General features: G+C 55.5%; 1 protein-coding gene across 1 annotated transcript in view; it reads right to left on the bottom strand.

Annotated features, from left to right (window-relative positions):
* LOC133358222 (histone deacetylase 4-like) overlaps nucleotides 1-19,455 on the bottom strand; it is an 87,487-nt gene that overhangs the window by 14,793 nt on the left and 53,239 nt on the right. Inside the window, 14 exon segments of the mRNA XM_061576465.1 lie at nucleotides 1,045-1,165; nucleotides 1,549-1,682; nucleotides 2,151-2,376; nucleotides 3,071-3,385; nucleotides 4,382-4,596; nucleotides 5,184-5,364; nucleotides 7,103-7,234; nucleotides 8,490-8,605; nucleotides 9,398-9,529; nucleotides 10,668-10,786; nucleotides 11,252-11,387; nucleotides 11,910-12,057; nucleotides 12,936-13,202; nucleotides 13,204-13,325. Coding sequence (XP_061432449.1) covers nucleotides 1,045-1,165; nucleotides 1,549-1,682; nucleotides 2,151-2,376; nucleotides 3,071-3,385; nucleotides 4,382-4,596; nucleotides 5,184-5,364; nucleotides 7,103-7,234; nucleotides 8,490-8,605; nucleotides 9,398-9,529; nucleotides 10,668-10,786; nucleotides 11,252-11,387; nucleotides 11,910-12,057; nucleotides 12,936-13,202; nucleotides 13,204-13,325 — 2,364 coding nt within the window.

The following is a 19,455-nucleotide window of genomic DNA, read 5'->3' as shown; positions in this document are numbered from 1 at the left end:
CTTGGTTCTTTCGGTAAAGTCACGTAGAAGGGAAATAATAAAATAATAAAAATAAAACATAATAAAATACAATTCTCATGACGTTTTGGCCACAACGCAAGCAGCCGTCCTCAGGTGAAGAACAGGGCTGTCGGAAAGACAGCGTCTGAATGAACACTGCTAAGCTTGTTGCCATGTGGAGTTCTCCCCCCCGTTCTGCAGGGGTTTCCCTCTGGCTATTCTGGTATCCTTCCCCCGTAACTCTGATTAGCAAAGTTGGCGATGTACAATCCAAAAGAAGTTCAACCACACGTACAAACTAGGCCTCTAATTACTTGGCAGCCCTCGCAATTCGACTGCCACGAATCGAGGTTGCGTTTCAATTTAGATTCAATCTTTTCCCAATGTTCTCGCGTGTTGATGTAGCGGCCCCTGGCGGCAGTTAAGGGGGTTATTGAAAAGAATCGCTTCCCGTGCACACGGTTGTGGGAAAACATCATGCGCGAAAGAATCGATCGGTGGCGAGATGTTAACTATCTCGCCTGGTATACAGGAGGTCGTGGGTTCGATCGCGACCCTGACGCCTGTATATTTGGCGTTTGCGTTTCTCTCCCGCCGTGGCCGCGTGGATTTTCCCCCAGGATTCTGCCTCCGCGTTTAGAATCGACACGTGAGTTTAGAGTGCAATGGCTGCAATAAATTTCAACGTGACCATAAGCCACTTAGTTGAGCTATCATTTGCGATGGCCAGGTCGCTTCTGAAAAAGAGCTACATAGCTTAGTGGGCCTTATCTTGGCAAAATATTTTTTTGAAAATAGTTTTAGTTTATGGGTACCATCTTCTTGGTTCTTTCGGTAAAGTCACGTAGAAGGGAAATAATAAAATAATAAAAATAAACATAATAAAATACCTGAGGACGGCTGCTTGCGTTGTGGCCGAAACGTCGTGAGAATTATTTTATAATGTTTTATTTTTATTATTTCCCTTCTACGTGACTTTACCGAAAGAACCAAGAAGATGAATCCCTGCAGTCACGAAAGCTTTAAATCGAAATTCATGGGTACCGTGCATCTTCTTGGGCTCGATCTTGGGGGGGTTGAAGAGGCTGGTGCCGTAGAGGAGTGCGTGCTGCTCCGAGTGGACCGTGCGGATCTCCTCGGGCGTCGCCTTGCGGGGCCTCACGCGCTGCAACGGCACCCGCAGAGGTTAGTGCCAACAGTCGGCGCCGGCAGTGGCGGTCAGCGCCGGCGGCGGTCAGCGCCCTTATACTGCTGGACCCGCTCGATAGTGCTTTGTAGCATGGGGCTAGCTGGATTGCTAGATCTACTGGCGGCAAGGAGCGGGCGGCGATTGCGCCCAGTCGGTTTTGTAATAATTTTCAGAAGAAATGTATGTGAGATGCCGGTATTCGTTTTATTTTGTTAACACAATGCGCCCTCTCAAGTTCCGTCAGCCGTAACGTCGCAAAAGCAACAACTGGGAACAACACCCGGTCACGAGAAACTCCTGCGAGCGACGCCTGCGCCCGGCGAAGCGGTAGAGCGGTAAGCGCACTTGCGAGCGCTCACCTCGCACTTGTTGACGAGGCCGGTCTCCTGCAGGCGTGACCAGATGCTCTGGATGCGCCCGGCGTGTTCGGGGTGGTTGGTGTTGTTGCCGCACGTGCACTGGTGCTTCTGCATCAGCGTGTCGTACACCAGGCCTGGCACGAGCAACGGGGGGGGGAAGAAGGGGGGGTGGGGAATGCACCACCGCCGCCGCCACCGGTTAGAGAGCCGTGGCGGCTGGAGACGGTGAGGACGGAGGCACTCGCTCGGTTCGGCCGAGACGGGGGTTGAAGCACCACAGTGGCGAGATGTGGAGATATTTCCACGTGATAAGCCACATTGTTGAGCTATAATTTGTGGCCAGGGCACTTCTGAACAATAGCTATATGGCTCAGTGGGCCTCACCTGGTAAAATAAAAATAGTTTACTTGTAGTTTAGTTTATAAATAGTTCATAGCTTCAGTTACCAAAATATGACCGATCCTTGTTGTCGAGAAACAATTCAGCAGTTCATGGAGTCAACCGTGGGGGAGAAAGGAGCGACACGGTGTGTGCGATGCACGCGCACACACGCACGCACACGTACGCCTGGACTCACTGGCCATACGCACGCACGGACGTACCGGTGGTGAAGCGGTGCTTGACAGGCGCTTCGGGCGGCGGTGCCGGCAAGGGGAAGGTGGCGGAGGCCGGGGACGACTGCGCTCGCGACAGCGGCCGGTGCCCGGGCGCGTGGGCGCATGCGGGCATCCCCGCCGCGTGGTACATGCGCAGCTGGTGCAGCTGCTGCTGCTCCAGCACCAGCGCCTGCTGCGGGTGCGGGGGGGGCAGGCCGATGAGGGCGGCGTGCTGCGGGGGGTGGGGTGGCGCCGGGGAGAGGGGGTGGGCGGGGAAGAGAACGTGGGAATAAGTGTAATATCTCATACACGTTCCATTCGTCATCACCACTGCTTCAGGACGAGATCGCGCGCGGCGGCGCGTAGCCGGCGGGGGCCCACGGACCGCCGCTCGGGGAAACCGAAGCCTACGCGGAGCACCGCTGTCATTAGTTGGGATGGGGTCACGTGGGTTTGACTGCGGGGTCACGTGGAGGAAGTTCAACATACACACACACCGCTTGATAAATAGGCCGAAGCTAAGTGTCTGAGGTTTAGCTGGGCGAGAAGAGACCAGGTCAGTCTCACATTCAAGAGTGGGTGATCTTAACTCCTCCAAGATCACAGCAGATGCACGGTACTGCTTGTGCCAGGCTCAGTGCACTTTAAGGCCACATGAAGTGTCCAATGCCCGCTGGCAGGAGGTCACGGGATAGACCCAGGTGCCATGGGTTGACCGAATGAGATGACTGGCAAGATGCACCACCTGTGCCCTCCACTGTGCCAACTCGTTGCGTTTTAGCCGCTCGGCGCTCCACTCGTTGATGCGAGCGTCGCTCCCGTGTTGGGAGGGCGACTGCCTCCAACTGCCCAGTAGCAACGTCCTTCACGAGCCTCTTCCACAGAGGCCGATCTTGACACCGCTGATACCATTCAAACAAACTCACCTGCTGCAAGAGTGCCGCGTGGAACTGCCGCTGCTGCTGCTGCTGCCGCTGCTGCTGCTCGCTGAACCCCCCGGCGGCGGTAGCGCCGTCTCCCCCGCCGAGGGGCGAGCCCTCGCGCACCTCGTCGTCCTCGTCGTCCTCGTCGTCCTCGTCGTCGTCGCTGTCCGCGGGCTCCCGCTTGACGCGGACCTCGTCGGCGACGGCCGCCCCCTCCTCCTCCTGCATCATGGCCTGCTGCTCGCGCAGCTCCTCCTCAGTCTCCTCGGGGTGCGCCTCGTGCTGGCGCACCGGCTCGCCCGCCTTCGACAGCAGCAGCTGCGACGGGGGCAGTGGCGCCGCGCGGGCGGCGGGCGCGGTGAGATCGAATGCAGCGGCGCGTGAACTAAACCGTTTCAACTATTCTTGATTTGAAGCTTTCGTGACCGCGGGAATCCACTCTTTGGTTCTTTTGGTCATCAGGCGATTGCTTGCGTTGCGATCGAAACGTCGCGATCTATTATTTTTTCTACCTACGTGACTTTACCGAAAGAACCAAAGAGTATTTTAACTAATAACAATTTTTCCTATTTTACCAGGTGTAAGGCCCCACTGAGCTGTGTAGCTCTTTTTCAGAAGCGACCTAGCCGTCACAAATGGTAGCTCAACAGAGCGGCTTATCATCACGTAGAAATTTATCGTAGCCAAATACTCTAAACGTGTGATGTTGATTCAAAATGTGGAGGGAAAAACCGGACTACCCGGAGAAAAATTCACGCGACCACAGTCAGAGGAGCATGCAAACTCTAAATATACAACAGGTGTCAGGGTCGGAATCGAACCCACGACCTCCTGCATACCAGGTGAAGGAGATCACATCCCACTACAGTGGCACCATAGCCGGGGGCCCCGCAGACCGCCGCTTGGGAAACCAAGGCCTACGCGCAGCAGCGCTGTCATTGGCCGGGACGGGGTCACATGGCTTTGACAATGGGGTCACGTGGCTTTGACTACGGGGTCATGTGGCTTTGACGCCATGGTCATGTGGGTTTGAAGGCGGTTTCGCGGCCCACTGCCAATGCCGCTGCTGTGGGTCCTGCGCCACCGCTTCACCCACGCTCCCTACATTACCGCCACTGCTCCGCAGGGGGGAGCCATGGGAGGGGCCACGGGGGGGCTACAAGTAGGGAACTATGGGGGGTGGGACTATGGGGGGAGCCACGGGGGGTGGAGCCATGGGAGGGGTCATAGAGGTGGGCGATGGGGAGAGCCACAGGGAAGGGGTGTGGAGCCACGGGTGGAGTGCCATCACTGGCTAACTCTCTCTCCCCCCACCTGGTTGAGGTGCAACTGCTTCTGCTTCTCCTGGAACTGCTTGTGCTGCTGCTGCAGCACGAGCTGCTGCAGGGCCTGGGGGCTCTGCGGCAGCGGCGCCGACTGCGTGCGCCCCAGCGGCTGGTGCCGCCCCATCTTGGCCGGCGTGCGGCGCAGCGTCGGCGAGCCGCCCAGCGCCAGCGGCGACTGCGGGTGGGGCGTCACGCCGCCGAGACCTGCGGTGGAGTGGGCGCAAGAGACGGGGATCACGGACGGGCGGGCGGACCGAGACGACGGATAGACGGGCACGCGGGGTGAGAGAAGAGATGGCCCAACGGATAAACGGGCAGGCGGACGGACAGGGAGGGAGACGGATGGATAGATGGGTAAAGATAATGGAGGGACGAAGAGTCGAATGGGAAGACATACAAGTGGACATACACAGATGTATGGACGGATAGGCAAATGGACAGTTGGATGGACAATCAGACTGACAGATGGAGAGAAAGATAAACGGACAGACGAACAGATATACGGAACAAGAGACGGACACATGCAGACGGATGGACAGATGAGACAAATGACCAGACAGACAGACATCCAGAGAAACACAGATGGATGGACATATGAACTGCTGGTTAGACATACGCATGCACACAAGGAAGACAAAGTGGCCATGTGCCTGCTATGTTAAATCCATGTATGTGTGTGTGGTATAGGTGGTGGCGCTTGGTGTGTGTGTGTGTGTATGTGTGCGGTACAGGTGGTGGCACTTGACCTGCGTGTGCGCGTGTGTGCGCGTGTGTGCGTGCGCGCTACGGACCGGCGAGGCGCGCCTGCTCCAGCAGGAGGATCTGCTGCTGCAGGGTGGCGGCACCCGCGTTGCCGTCGTGGCGTGGCAGAAAGGGGACGCTGCCCACGAACTGAGCGCCGGCGGCGCCACCGCGCATGCCCAGCACGGCGTGCCGCTCCGCCTCGTGCTGCGCCGCCAGGCTCCCCGCCATCTGCCAGGGTCAGAGAGTTGGGGTCGAGGGTTAGGCAGAAAAAAATACGAATTTTAGTCTTACCAGGCAAGGCCCCACTGAGATGTGTAGCTCTTTTTCAGAAGTGACCTGGCTATCACAAATGATGGCTCAACGAAGTGGCTTTTCATCGTGTGGAAATTTATAGCAGCCAAATACCCTAAAGGCACGATTCTAAATGTGCAGGGAAAAAACGGAAGACCCGGGGGAAAAATCCACGCCACCACGGGGTGAACAATTTGCAAACATACAGCAGGCGTGTTGGTCGCGATGGAACTCACGACCTCCTGCATACCAGGTGAGGGAGATAACATGTCGCCACCGCGGTGCCGCACCCCCTTAAGGAGTTAAGGGGGTTCGTAGTCGAGCGATCGCAGGACAGAAGGAGATGGGGGGGGGGGTAGGTAAGTAGGTAGATGAGTAGGGAGGTGAGTAGGTAGGTGAGTGTAGAGACAGGAAGACGGAGGATTGAAGGAGAGTCATCTTCTTATTTTCGTACGGCTGCTGTAGACGCTGAGCAACGACTACAATTTCACAATCAGGCTGTCAAGCCAGACAATCGCGTCAGCAGCAGCGGAGTGAGAGGGGGGGGGAGAGGGATGGGGGTGACAGAGAGGAGGAGACGTTGTAAAAGTAGAACCACACACATACATGGTTGTACGAGCGAGTCCTGCCAGTGAGCACCTATGAAGGTCGGCATGGCACACAAGGTGGTGATGTGGCCAGCACCACGCCCCACACCAGGTATTCACTTGAGACTGAGTCGACCTAGGGGAGACCCAGGACCGGTTTGGAAAATCGTGTTGGCCACGAATAGGAATCGAACTCGGGTCGCCGGGTTTGTAGCGTAACGCACTAACCACTAATCTACCGCTCCCCATTCACCCACAAACAACAAAGACACATATCCCCCATATAGCCTTAACATGCTATTGGAGCAAGTGCTATAAGCGAGCACCTATAAAAAAAGCCTGGACGGTACACAAGGGGGTGGGTGGTCAGCACTACACCTCACCGCCTTTGTCTCCCCATGTTTACACACGACACCAGGTACTCATTTGAGGACGAGTCAACCCAGACACACACACGCGCGTACATAAGCACAAATACAGACACACACAAGGCATACACGCGCACACACGTACACATACTGCGATTCGCTCTCTCCACCGCTGCCCCCACTCCGCTCCGAGTGATCTGCATTCACGTCATGGCACGCACACCGCGCAGCTTCAAGCTGCTCACGTACATTTATTCCACAAAAATAACTTTCACAACGTTACGGTCGGCTATTCGGCGGCAGTTACCCGAGTAAAAGGGAGGGAGGTGATTGCAAGCCTCCCACATTGTGGTGGAAATCTGAGTTCCTCTGAAGCGGGGGGGGACAGAGCACACGCACCGTGTGTTTGTGGGGGGTCTAGGCACGTGCATGTGCGCATGTTTTATTGCGGACAGCGCGGTGGTGCAGAGGTTTGCGCATTGTGCTACAAACCCGGCAAAGCCGAGTTCAATTCATAGCCACGGCTAACATCAGCCTGGCCAGTGTGCACGAGTCGTCCAAACATCCTCTGGAAAGGGGAGGGGATGTCTAGCTCCGGCCCATCCGCCAGCGGTGGCATGAGCAGGCAATCGCAGGGCTGCACCTGTACGTCTTGCGTGCGTGCGTGTGTGTGCGTGCGTGTGCGTGCGCTGTGCGTGCGTGCGCGGGTGTGGCACCCACGTGTGGAGTGGCGGCGCCCGTGGCGGGCAGCCCCAGCGAGATGTTGGGCAGCGAGGGCGATGTGTAGAGGCTGATCTGAGTGAGGGTGCTGCCATCGCGCGTCAGCATCCGCTCAGGAGACAGCATCGGGTGCTGGTGGCGCAGAGACACGGAGACGGAGGGGGAGAGAGAGAGGGAGAGAGGAAAGGGAGAGCGCGAAAGAGAGAGAGCGAGGAGAGAGGGAGAGTCAATGACAAGGTAAAGACAAATACACCACCAGTGACAATTCGGATCCCACCTGGTGGCGATGAGGGTCAGGAGATCACTCGTCTCGCAAGTTAGACGGTTCCCAGTTCAAATCCTGGCCAGAGATCAAACTCAGAATCGCAGGCCTCCCGGACCGATACATTCAAGTAGCACCAGTGGTTATCCTCCCTCGGCTAAACTGGAAGCCTCTCCCCAAGCTGTCGCCATCACCGAGGTCTCGACAGGAATTGTAATGGCAGAGAAATGTGTCGGTGCTAAACGGTGCTGCGCAAGTATTTTCGCATTGCCGCGAGAGTGATGCCCGGTGCACGAGCCGCGGCTAAAAGCGAGCGTTCTGCGTTAGGGTGAACCTTGTGAGCGTTACGCGTCACGATCCGCCAACACGTTTTAAAATGTCTATCATGTTGCCAGAGAGAAGGGTAAAAAACCAATTATCATATTTTTTCTTCTGGCAAATGAGGTTCCAATGGTGTAAATGCTTGACCCGAGCTCTCATACCCTGATGGTGCATTGTCTTTGAGTTGTGCGCCTTTTGGCGTCATCTGGTCCAACACCATGTGAGACTAGGCTCTAAGGAAAGCTGTCTCGTGTGTGGACCAATCAACTTCAAGGACAGTGCAGACATTATCAGAGTTATGTTTTTTTTTTGCATTATGACTGCAGGTATTCTGGTCTATGCAAACATGACTCCTTGTAAAAAAAAAAAAGGTGTCAGTTTTGTTGCCAGATAAAAGGGTAAAAAACCAATTATCAATGTCTATCCCATTGCAGTTTGTTACTTGTCGTTTACATTCATTAGTGTGTTACTCATCAGGTGATGATAACACACCACTGTGGATACTTTGCGCACAGCACTCAAAGATCCCCTGTAAAGCTTTTCAAGACTGTTGGGGAAAGCGAGCGGCCACGAAGGCTGGCACGGCACAAAACGGGGTGGGGGTTGTGGCCAGCACTATCCCCAGCCGCCTTTGTCTCCCCAGTGGCAATGGTCACAAATCACAACATCCTAGATATCTCACACGACTGACGTTAGCTATAGCAGAGAATCGAACTCGGGTCACTGGGCCGGACTAACCACCCACACGTGCCCGCACATGGTGGGCCACATGGCTACGTGTGTAGGTGTGGGCAGGGCCGCTACCTCGGCATGCATGTTGGGGATGGAGCCCATGGTGCCGTTCTCGTTCGTGATGTTGTTGGAGCTGTTGTTGGGGGAGCTGGGCCCTGAGCCCGGCGCACTGTTGCACACCGTGGGGCCTGCACGCACACGCGCACAAAGACAGAGGTCCCCATATAGCCATGCAGACTGTTGGGGCAAGTGCCGTCACCTGGCAACTGCTAAGGCCAGCGAGGCGCTCGATGGGGTGGTGCGACGAGAATCATGCCCGGCCGCCTTTGTTTCCCCAGTGCTGATGTGCGCTGGATACACTGCATCCAGTTTAAGTGCTGTTCGCGAGCACCTATGAAGGCCGCCAATGTCTCCCTAGTGGCGATGTTTACACATCGCTCTCGATACTCATTTGAGACTGAGTCGACCTAGGGGAGGCCGATGACTGGTTCAGAAAACAGTCACTGCTGTTGACTGCGAGCGGGAATCTACGTGCTAACCACCGCACTACCGCCTACCCACCCGCACACACAAAATACAAAGATCCCCCGTATAGCCTTAGCGGACTGTAGGAGCAAGTGCTGTTAGCGAGCACCTATAAAGGCCAGAATGGCATACGAGGGGGTGGGTTGACAGCACCACGCCCGGCCGCCTTGGTCTCCCTAGTGCCGATGTTTTTACGCACCGCACCAGGTACTTATTTGAGGCTGAGTCAACCTAAGGGAGGCCCAGGACCGGTTCAGATAATCGTCACTGAGACACTCATGTACACTCGCACACACACACACACAATGTAAACGCACACACAGACACGTACCCGCACACACTCGCAAACACATGCACAACACCCGCCATTCGCCACTAGGTGGCGGTGACGTCACCATGGCACTTGTGCCAGGCTATGTGCACTTTACCACACGCACGCACACACTCGCGCGCACCTGTGACGTCCATGGGCCTCTTCTTGAGCGTGGTGACGACGGTGCCGTCCTTGCGCCGCAGCAGGGGGCTGCTCCGCCTCTCCGCCACCTTCTGCTTGAGTCGGCAGCGCAGCTTGAGGTTCGGCTCGGACGCTGTGCACCATCGCGGGGGGGTGGGCACACCAACAACACACGAGAGAGCGTGAGCCTGGATGCGAACCCAGGTCCCCGATAGTCCGGTGGCATCTCCGCTAACTGCCTGTTTCAATTAGCTGAAACCGAAGATTTGCTGCTCTGCATGGACTCCCGGTGGAATTATGGGTGCCATATCATTATTTACGAGCAGCGAAAGTATATCCACTACGTGTAGGACTAGATATCAAACTCGGGTCACTGGGCCAGACTAACCACCCACACATGCCCAAGCACTGTGGTCCACATGGCTACGTGTGGAGGTGTGGGCAGGGCCGGGGCAGGGCCGGGGCAGGGCCGGGGCAGGGCCGGGGCAGGGCCGTCTATACGGCACACGTAATTATTTCGAAACGTCTGAGTTCCTGTCCCAGGCGCGTTGTCTAAACGTGGGCGTGGACAGCCGAGCGGGGGAGGCCGCGGGTGGGGCGCCCGGAGAGACTAGCGGCTCTCTGGCGGGCGGCAGAGCGAGCGCTGCCACACACGTGGGCACGAGAACAGCAGCGTAGGGGGGAAGAAGAAAAAAAATATTAAAATAATGTTTATTTGAAAGCAAGGAGCACGCAGCGCCAGATGTATTTATTGACGAAACGGCGTCGTGCTGCGTCGTTGGCGGGGTGGGGGGTGGGAAGACATCAGCAAGTTTTGAACCAAAATAATTTTTTTATGAAACCCAAGAGACGGCACGAGCGTGGAGCGCACAGAATCGTGTGTGCGGTGCACCCGAAAACGTGTTTCCCTTTAAATGAAAAGTGCAGTCCAGAAATGATTTACTCACTCAAGCCACTGCTGGCGGAAGGGACTCTGGACAGCCCCTAACTCTAACTCTCTCTCTCTCGAGGATACTGGCCTCCTCTCTCGATGAAGGACTTACATTTGTGGAAGAGACAGGAGTTACACTTTACCCCACCTGACCCATTTATACTGTTGGACAAAGACGGGGGCGCATTGCTGAGCGATCGATCGTGCAACCTCGAGATCGGAAGCCCGGCCATTGCCGAAAACTAACGAAAGGAAGGTCTCAATTTTAATTATTCGGCCACCACGGCCGACATGGCTTTCGAAGCGTTGCCGCCGCTGTGGGCCGGCCGCCGGGTCTCACCGGTTTTTCTCAGCGGGAAGTCGTCCTTGGACTCGTAGTTGCCGATGTCGGGGTGCTGGCACAGCTGGGTGACGCCGCCCGGCCGCGAGCTGTTCTCAAAAGAGCCGTGCTGTGCCACGCTGTCGGCAAAAGACACGGGGGGGGGGGGGGCAGGGGCGCGAGAGCAACGCGGCGAGTCAGCGGCGGTGCGCGGTGAAGTATGATCAAACAAGCTCCATGTTTGGGGAGTCCAATCCGACAATGTATTGACAAAGAGCTGTAAATTATTATTATTACACACCTCCACGCACACACACAGACACCCCCAAACAAACAATGACAAAGATCCCCCGTACAGCCTGAACAGACTGTTGGGGCAAGTGCTCTTAGCTAGAAGGCTGGAACGGCACATTTTGTCTCCCCAGTGGTGATGATTTTACGCACCGCACCAAGCAATCATTTGAGGCTGAGTCGCCCAGGTACCAGTTCAAATAATTGTCACTGGTGTTGTGGTGGCCACGTTAACAGCTGCACCGCCGCTCCACACATACAGACACATGCGCGCACACACATACGCACACGCACACACACTCGCACAAACTCACGCGAGCCACAGGCGCTGGTTGTGCGGCAGCGTGTGGTTGATGGCGCCCGTGCTGGGGGTGATGGTGGGGCCGCGCTGCCGCTTGTTGAGCACAAACTCCTGCAGGCGCTGCTTCACCTCCGAGCTCGCGACGGCGCCTGAGACGCCACACAAAGATAGAGATCCCTCGTGTAGCCTTAACAGACTGTAGAAGCAAGTGCCGTTAGAGAGTAGCACCTATGAAGGCTGGCACGGCACACGAGGGGGTGGGTGGTAAGCACCACGCCCGACCGCCTTTGTCTCCAAAGAAGCCACTTGCAGCCACTATTAGGAAGCAACTGGAGCTATGCACTTTTAAATCTAGATTGAAAACTCATTTTTTTAGAACTGCTTTGTGTGTGTGTTAGTTTGTTATACTTCCCCCGCACCTTCGATTAGCGCAGTTGGCTACGTACGGCGCGAAACAAGTTCAACATACATATAAACATCACTGATGTTTACACACCAAACCGAACGATGGAAAGGCTCAGAACCGATTCAGGTATCACTCGGCACCAATGTTCGCCGTCACCGGGAATCTAGCCCAGGTTGCCAGGATCTCAAGGTGCTCCCTCGGAGCTCCGCACTGCCACTACCACGGCAACGCAGCCGTGGCGAGCCGCCCCGTCGCTCACACTCACTCTCTTTGCCCTTCTCCTTGTACTTGAGCGCTTGCAGGTGCTGCTCGCGCCGCTGCTTCTCCTGCAGCTCGGCCTCACGCGCCGCTTCCATCTTCCGCTGAGCCTCCAGCATCTCCCTCTGCCGCTTCAGCGCCATCATCTGCTGCTGCTGCTCCGAGGGACCGGGGGAGGAGCGGGGGGATGAGGTGGGAGAGGGGAGGGGACGCACGCACACGGGCGCACGTGCGCGCGTACACACGCAAGGGCACACACAAACACACAGACGCACGCACGCGTCAGCGAAGGAGACGGACCGAACAAAAGCTGCAAATCTTTCGAGTACCGTGCCCTCGTGAAGGGCGCTAGGACCAGGGCCTGCACGGAGCCTGCGCCGTGTCTCCCCTCTTAAGTTTTCCCACGGCATCGAGACCAGCAGCAGCTGGGCTTAGTGCTCCAGGAGAAGCCTGCTCAGGGTTCCACTCTTGTTAGCGTGTGGCACGCACGTTCCACACCTTCACTGCCCGCCACAGCTAAGACGGGTGGGTGGATGAAGCAGGGATGCCATGGTAGCGAAACGTTAACCATCACGCCTGCTATGTAGCAGGTCGTGGGTTAGATTCCGACCCTGACGCCTGCTGTATATTTGGAGTTTACGCGTCTCTATCCCCGTGGTCACCCGGATTTTTCTCCGTGTCCTCCCGTTTTTCCCTCCACATTTAGAATCGACATCACACGTTTAGAGTATTTGGCTACTGCTCTAAATTTCCACACGACGATCCACTTTGTTGAGCTGTCACTTGTAATGGCCAGGTCGCTCCTGAAAAAGAGCTACGCAACTCAGTGGGACCAAACACATGGAAAATAAGAAAAAGATAATAATTTTCTGGGTGAAACCTGCTGAAAAAAGAAGTTCAGCGCGGGCCCCTACTGGACAGCTCATCGGATTCCTCCAGGACGAATCAAGATTCCGATTCCGAGCGAGGGGTGGGTGGGCCGAACAGGCGGGCGGGTGGGGGGGGGCAGAGGCACTCTCACCCTGGCGCCCACCTTGATGTGCTCCTGCAACTGCGCCTCGTGCTGTCGCGCAAGTTGCTCCTGCTGCTTGTGGAACTCGGCGAGCAGCAGCTGTTTCTGGATCTGCTGCTGCTGCTTGAGCGCCTGCAGTTCGTGCTGCAGGTCCTGCTCGTGCGGGAGGCCACCCGGGGTCGCCGGCTGCGCCTGCTGCTGCTGCTGCTGCTGCTGCTGGGGTGGCGAAGATGCCGCCGAGGAGGGCAGCTCGGCACCGATGATGACGATGGCGCCGCCACCGCTACCTGCCCATCCCGGTTTCGCCGCTGCTGCCCCCCGCGGAGGCGAGGACCCCCCCGACGCCCGGCATGGAGGAGAGGGCGCGGAGGCCGAGGTTGGGTTGCGTGGACAGGGACTGGCTCACCTCCACTGCGCACGCGGAGACAGCAACACCAAAGGTTTCGCATCCCGTTTAGACTTGTGAATCGTCAGGGCAAAGCGCTGTTCGCGAGCACCGGTTAAGATGACGCGGTAGTGCCGGCCAGCGGCCAAGCCCGACCACCTTCGTATCCCCGGTGCTGAAATGTATACACCGCGTCAAGTGCTAGTTTGAAGCCGAGTCAATTGTGGATAGGCCCCAGGGAAAGTTCGGGTACCATTAGCCACGGCTGGGAATCGAACTCCAAACACACACACACACACACACGTATGTGCACACGCGTGCACGCGCACAGCATACCGTTTTTTCCCCACCGCCAACCCACACGCAGTTGCGGCAATTGTCCTATCAACATACAGGACGAACACACATTTAAAACAAAAGACCTCCCCACCCCCGCCACTGTAAGCCTCATTCATTCACTAGAAAATAGATTTTTGTACGACGAATTCTTCAACGGTCATGCCCCATCGCACACCCGGGCGTCGCGTTAAGACAAATACACATGAGACGAAGAGAGAAAGCCGATTCGGAGCACGCAACACGTCTGACGGGCAGTGACGCACACGCGCGCCCTTCCACGCGCATGCAAGCGCTTATGCACGCCCGCCCGCGTTCTTTTAAAAAGACAAAAACGATGAAAGCCCCGGAAGGAAGGGCGGGAACACGGAGCGTGTGAAGGTTCATCCTCCAGAGCGGGAATCCGAGACGTTGCGCAACGATGAAAAACATGCGCATTTATTGCGACGGGGGGTCACGAGCAGAGAACATACATCCGGTGGGGCGCCACGGTGGCTAGGAGATGTTAACTACCTCGCCTAGTATACAGGAGGTCATGGGTTCCATCCCGACCCTGACGCCTGCTGTATATTTGGAGTTTGCGGTATCTCTCTCTCTCTCTCATCATCATCACGGTGGCTAGGAGATGTTAACTACCTCGCATGGTATACATGAGGTAGTGGGTTTGATCCCGACTCTGACGCCTGCTGTATATTTAGAGTTTGTGTGTCTCTGTCCCCGTGGTCGCATGGATTTTTCTCCGGGTCCTCAGGTTTTTCCCACCACATTTAGAATCGACATCGCGCATTTAGAATATTTGGCTGCTTTACAATTCTACACGATAGGCCAACAACAACAAGTTTTCCTATCATTCGTGATGGCCCAGTTGCATCTGAAAAAGAGCCCCATAGCTCAGTTGGTCATTTCCTGGTGAAATAAATTGAGTTAAAGAATTTACTCGTTCGCTGACGGACAAGACTAGCGAAGTTACGACAGCCGAGGGAGGCACCGGGCTGAGGGGTGCAGCGTGAACCCCTGGCCAGCGGAGTCTTCATCTAGCAGCGGATAATGAGAACCCCAAATACCATGGCAGTGTAAAAAAATAAAAGTGCTCCCGCAATGTGTGGTGGTCATGCTCAATATCGGTCCTGAATCTGTCATGGAATGTCCACGTTCCTATGGCAGAGACCACTCACGTATCTTAACACAACGATCGCTTTTACACTCGCACCAAAGGCGGCAGCTTTTCCTGACAGTGCCAATTTCACTGACTGACCAGGGGGGGCCTACGTGTTAAATCGGAGATAATAATGATGATGATGACGACAAAGATAACGACGGCAATGGTAATATCCTGGGGATGATCATGAAGATGACAATGCAGAGTTGACCCCGGCTGGGACGTGAGCCCGCACGTTCGCAACTGGCAGGCCCCCGCTGCTATCCGCCCACTGCGCTGCATCCTGGCCAGAAGGACTGATGACATGCCCTACTTTTAAAGCGAGTGCCCGCCGTGAGTCATGGGTGCGGACAACGAGTGTTTACTTCGTTAATTTGACCGTTGCAGTTCCTAGGCCCGGATGCTGCTTACAAATTCTGTTCAGGCGCCTCTGCAGGTGTTTTTTTTTTTTAAAGCCTGCATGCTGCCTGCACGCTGCCTGCACGCAGTTGAAGGGGGTGGGAGGCACTCGCTCAGCATTCTCTCGGCGTGCGTGTTCGTGCACGCGTCGCGCCCATTGCTGCAGTGCACGACGCACCGGGGCTTTTGCTTATTTTCTTTTTTTGTCTCTCCCCCCACCCCAACCCCCGCCCCCGACATTGACCCGATCGTTCGTTTTGGCGGCATCACGTGGCCACAGGACGGCAGGATCCGTTCGGATCTCTCGCACAGGAGCGCGGACTCTTCCTGCGGAAGTGGACGCTGCAGAGCTACCTCCGACATCCCTTCCAGTCGCCTCTGATTCGCACTGTGGGGGGCAGCACTTTCCTACCCTCCTGACCACAGAGAGTAATGATTGCGTTCGTGACATTCACAAAATGAATACGTATGAATGCAGAGCTTCTGTCGCACCGTACGTTGCAGGGGAAGGACAACAAACTAAATACAAAAAGCAGGTCTAAAAAGTGAGTTTTCAATCTACATTTAAAAGTGCACAACTCCATTGGCTTCCTAATATCGGAAGGAAGAGTGTTCCAGATATGTTAATTCTCAGAGATGAAATATAGCCCACAGTGGTTACTGGAAGACCATCAACTCACTACACTAGAGAACCCAGTCGCATCACAGGCAGTGGCAGAAACCGGTGTTCGAACCCAAGATTCTAAGCTGGCTTGGCACGATGACCCCTGTGCCATGAGGCCATGTCCTACACGATGTACCGGCACCACTGCTGCAGCCTATGAGCCACGTACTCTTGCCCCTCTGGGTCCATGAATGTGGCGTTTATTGACGATAATAACCCACTCAAATAATTGGAACCAATTACAGAGAAATTACACATTCGTGAACTCCTCTACATGTCTCCCACCAATCTGAATGCTCGCATTCAATCTCTGAACACTTTCCTACCTACGCAAGGCATCACTTTCGCAGCAAAGAGGTTGGCTCCGATAAGCACGGTCGGCTATGCACGGTGCGAAAGAAGTGTAACCTACATGCATACAAGGAGGGCCGTTACAAATCTGTGAAGCATCTAAATATCGATCGCCTTGTACATTGCGATGATGACTACGATGATGATAACAGTAGGTTTAGGTTTGACATTGCGCCATCCATGTCCGTGAATTGAACCCGGTTCACAGCGAGTTAAAAGCCATTCACCCTCTACCCCTTCCGGACATCCACGAACGACAAAGATCCCCGTATAGCCTGAACAGGCTGTTGAGACAGGAGCTGTAAGTGAGCACCTATGAAGGTCAGCACAATACACAAGGGGGTGGGTGGCTAGCACCACACTCAGCCACCTTTATCCCCCCTGTGCTGATGTTTACACACCACTTTAGGTACTCATTTGAGGCTGAGTCAACCTAGGGGAGTCCCAGGACCGGTTCAGATAATTTTCACTGGTGTTGGTGGCTGTGAGCGGGAATCAAACTTGTGTTGCCGGGTTTGTAGCGCAGTGTGCTACCCTGCTACACTACAACAGCTCCCCACACACACACACACGTGTTTCCCAAAAAGCCTGTCATTTTAAACCTGGTATGTGTGCGTGCGTGTACGGCGTCTCTCGCGATGTTTATTCTCCCCAGATTTCCCCACGTAATGGAAGTGACAAGTTCTCAACTCACAAACACAAAATGAACCCAAGGTGCAAATTGAAACCCCGAAAGAAAGCAAGTTTCTAAAAATACCGAAAAAAACATCATTTTCTGAATTACCAACCCGCCCTCCACGCCCTCCTCCAACTGGGAGCAAGCGCACCGCACAGCTGATTAACGCCGCGCCACGCCGCGTCGATGGGGCTGTGGGGGTCGTGACGGTGACAGGGGCGCGCTGGTGGCCCGTGGGAGCGTGGACACGCGACACTGCGATTGTGGTGTGCTCCGTCACTCCGAGGCCATCGAAAGGTGGTGCGCGATTTTCCCGGGAGCAAAAGAATTGGGATTTATTGTTCTTATTGCGATTGCTATTATCGTCGTATTTGTTGTGATATAACAAACTGCCAAGATGATTGCTTTTAATCGAGGTTTGTCGATTCACTTGCAAACAAATAATGATTATTCGGTTCAGAATTCATGAACGCGTGTAGTTATCGACAGGTGCCCTTCGCTTGGGAGAATCGTCTTCCTCGCAAGGGTAGAACAGGACTTGCAAACGCCTTTGCGGGCAACCACACTTACCACTGCACGCACGCGCACCTCAGTGTCATCCAACGACAACGCAGAATTACAACGCGCGCGTTGACCGAGCACAAAGAGGCCATTGCGGTGACAGATACGACCGAGCGAAATTTTACCAACGCGGTCTTTTGCCTGGTCCTACAACACTCCCCTCCGGTACCCGATTGGTGATGCTACGACGCTGGCAGCGACGGATAAGACATTGCGCGCAGCCCGCTTCGGAGTGGAAGGCCCTCGCGGTGGGCACGGGCCACGCGGAATTAAAGTCACGGGTCGGGTGCGGACCCCAGGCCCGTCCCACGCCGGGAGAGGTGGAGGGGGGGGTTGTCACTCGCGAAACATCCCTGCGTGGTTTAATCAACACCCGGCTTTGCCGATGAGCCCCGAGAAAGGAGAAACCCGGCTGCGACGAGCGGTTCACCCCTCGGTCAATCGGCCGGTGAAGTTCATCTCTGGGAGCCGAGCTGCGGTAACCACGACGTTCCGTGCCTGGATTTGAAGTCGGGAATTCAGCAGCGATGACAAACTGCTCCGACACGGCCGTCGCGAGCCCCCCCCCCCCCCCCCCCATTAGCGACGCGGCCTCGCCTCCTCCTTTTCCCGCAGACGGTGTTAGAATCAGCCCCACAACTCCCCACCTGTATTTTAAACACATCTCCCCCTTTTTCCCTTTTACTTACACATACACAGCTACCCCCCGCCCACGGGTGTATTTTCCATGTAAATGATGAGACAAATAGTTTGTCTCCCCCCACCCCCCCCCCGACTTCCCCGGGTTACCTGCCCTCCCACCTACCCCATCAACCAGGACGCGTCGGGTACAATGGGGGGCCTGGTGGATATTCGCGTGCAGTAGTTTTTTGTTGTTGTTGTTGTTGTGGCCCAACATTCCGCAGCGGCGGGGCCTTTGTCCTTGTGTACAACAAAACTCAAATAAATAAATAAAAGCCTCCCCCCCCCCCCGCCCGACCGATGCATTGCCTCCCGTGTCTAAAATCAGACCACGCGTCTATCACCCACCCACTACCACAGCCCCCCCCGCCTCAATTCCCCGGGCATCTACCCACCGCCCCCCCCCCCCCCCCATCTGCTAACATTTACGGAATCTTGTTTTCGTCTGAGCATTCTACTACACAGGAGCCGAATGACGTCGCGATGGGAGACGCACGGAGAGTTGGGCACCTACCACCCTCCCGTCGAAGACGTCAAATTATTTGAGCCAGGACAATTCGCCTCCCATTGCATCGGACTCGATTACATTCCTCGCGCTTTCACTTGTTCCATACGCCGTGAGTGCACACACCAGCAAATACAACGACAAAGATCCATCTTTGTATAGCCTTCACGGGCTGTTGGGGCACCTACGAAGGCCGGCACGACACACGAGGGGGTGGGTGGCCAGCACCACGCCCGGCCGCCTTTGTCTCCCCAGTGGCGATGTTTACACACCGCACCAGGTACCCGTTTGAGGCTGAGTCGATCTAGCGGAGGCCCAGGACCAGTTCAGATAATCGTCACTGGTGTCAGTGGCTGTGAGTGCAAATTGAACTCGGGTCGCCGGGTTCGTAGCGCAGAGTGATAACTGCCACACCACCGCTCCCCACACAATTACGCACGCACACACACACACACGAGAGTATTATTACATTTATTTCACCTCCTTTGCCCCGTTAAAGTTTGTATGCAGTCGTGGTTGGTGGATCAGGGAGCCTTGCATCAAGCGCCCCACCCGCAATGACTGCGATAAAATCTTTGCGACATCAATCCCCCCAGTGTGACCTCCTTTGCCCTGGATCCTATCGGATTTTCAAAGCCGTTTAATTTATTTCTTCCCGCACGCGCGAGAGCGTGAGTTTGAGTGAGAGTATGAGCAAGATTGAGAGAGTAAGTGAGCGCATGAGCGAAAACTTGAGTGCTTGAGAGCGTGAGAGAAAGCACGAGCGAGAGCGTGAGAATGAGCGAGAGCGTGAGAGATAGTGATAGCGTGAGCGATAACGTGCA

The sequence above is a fragment of the Lethenteron reissneri genome, chromosome 61 (assembly GCF_015708825.2).
Source record: "Lethenteron reissneri isolate LAM-NWPU_2019-01 chromosome 61, ASM1570882v1, whole genome shotgun sequence".
Classification (NCBI taxonomy): Eukaryota; Metazoa; Chordata; class Hyperoartia; order Petromyzontiformes; family Petromyzontidae; genus Lethenteron; species Lethenteron reissneri.
The sequence above is the reverse complement of the archived record's forward strand: the minus strand, read 5'-3'. Positions and strand labels throughout refer to the sequence as shown.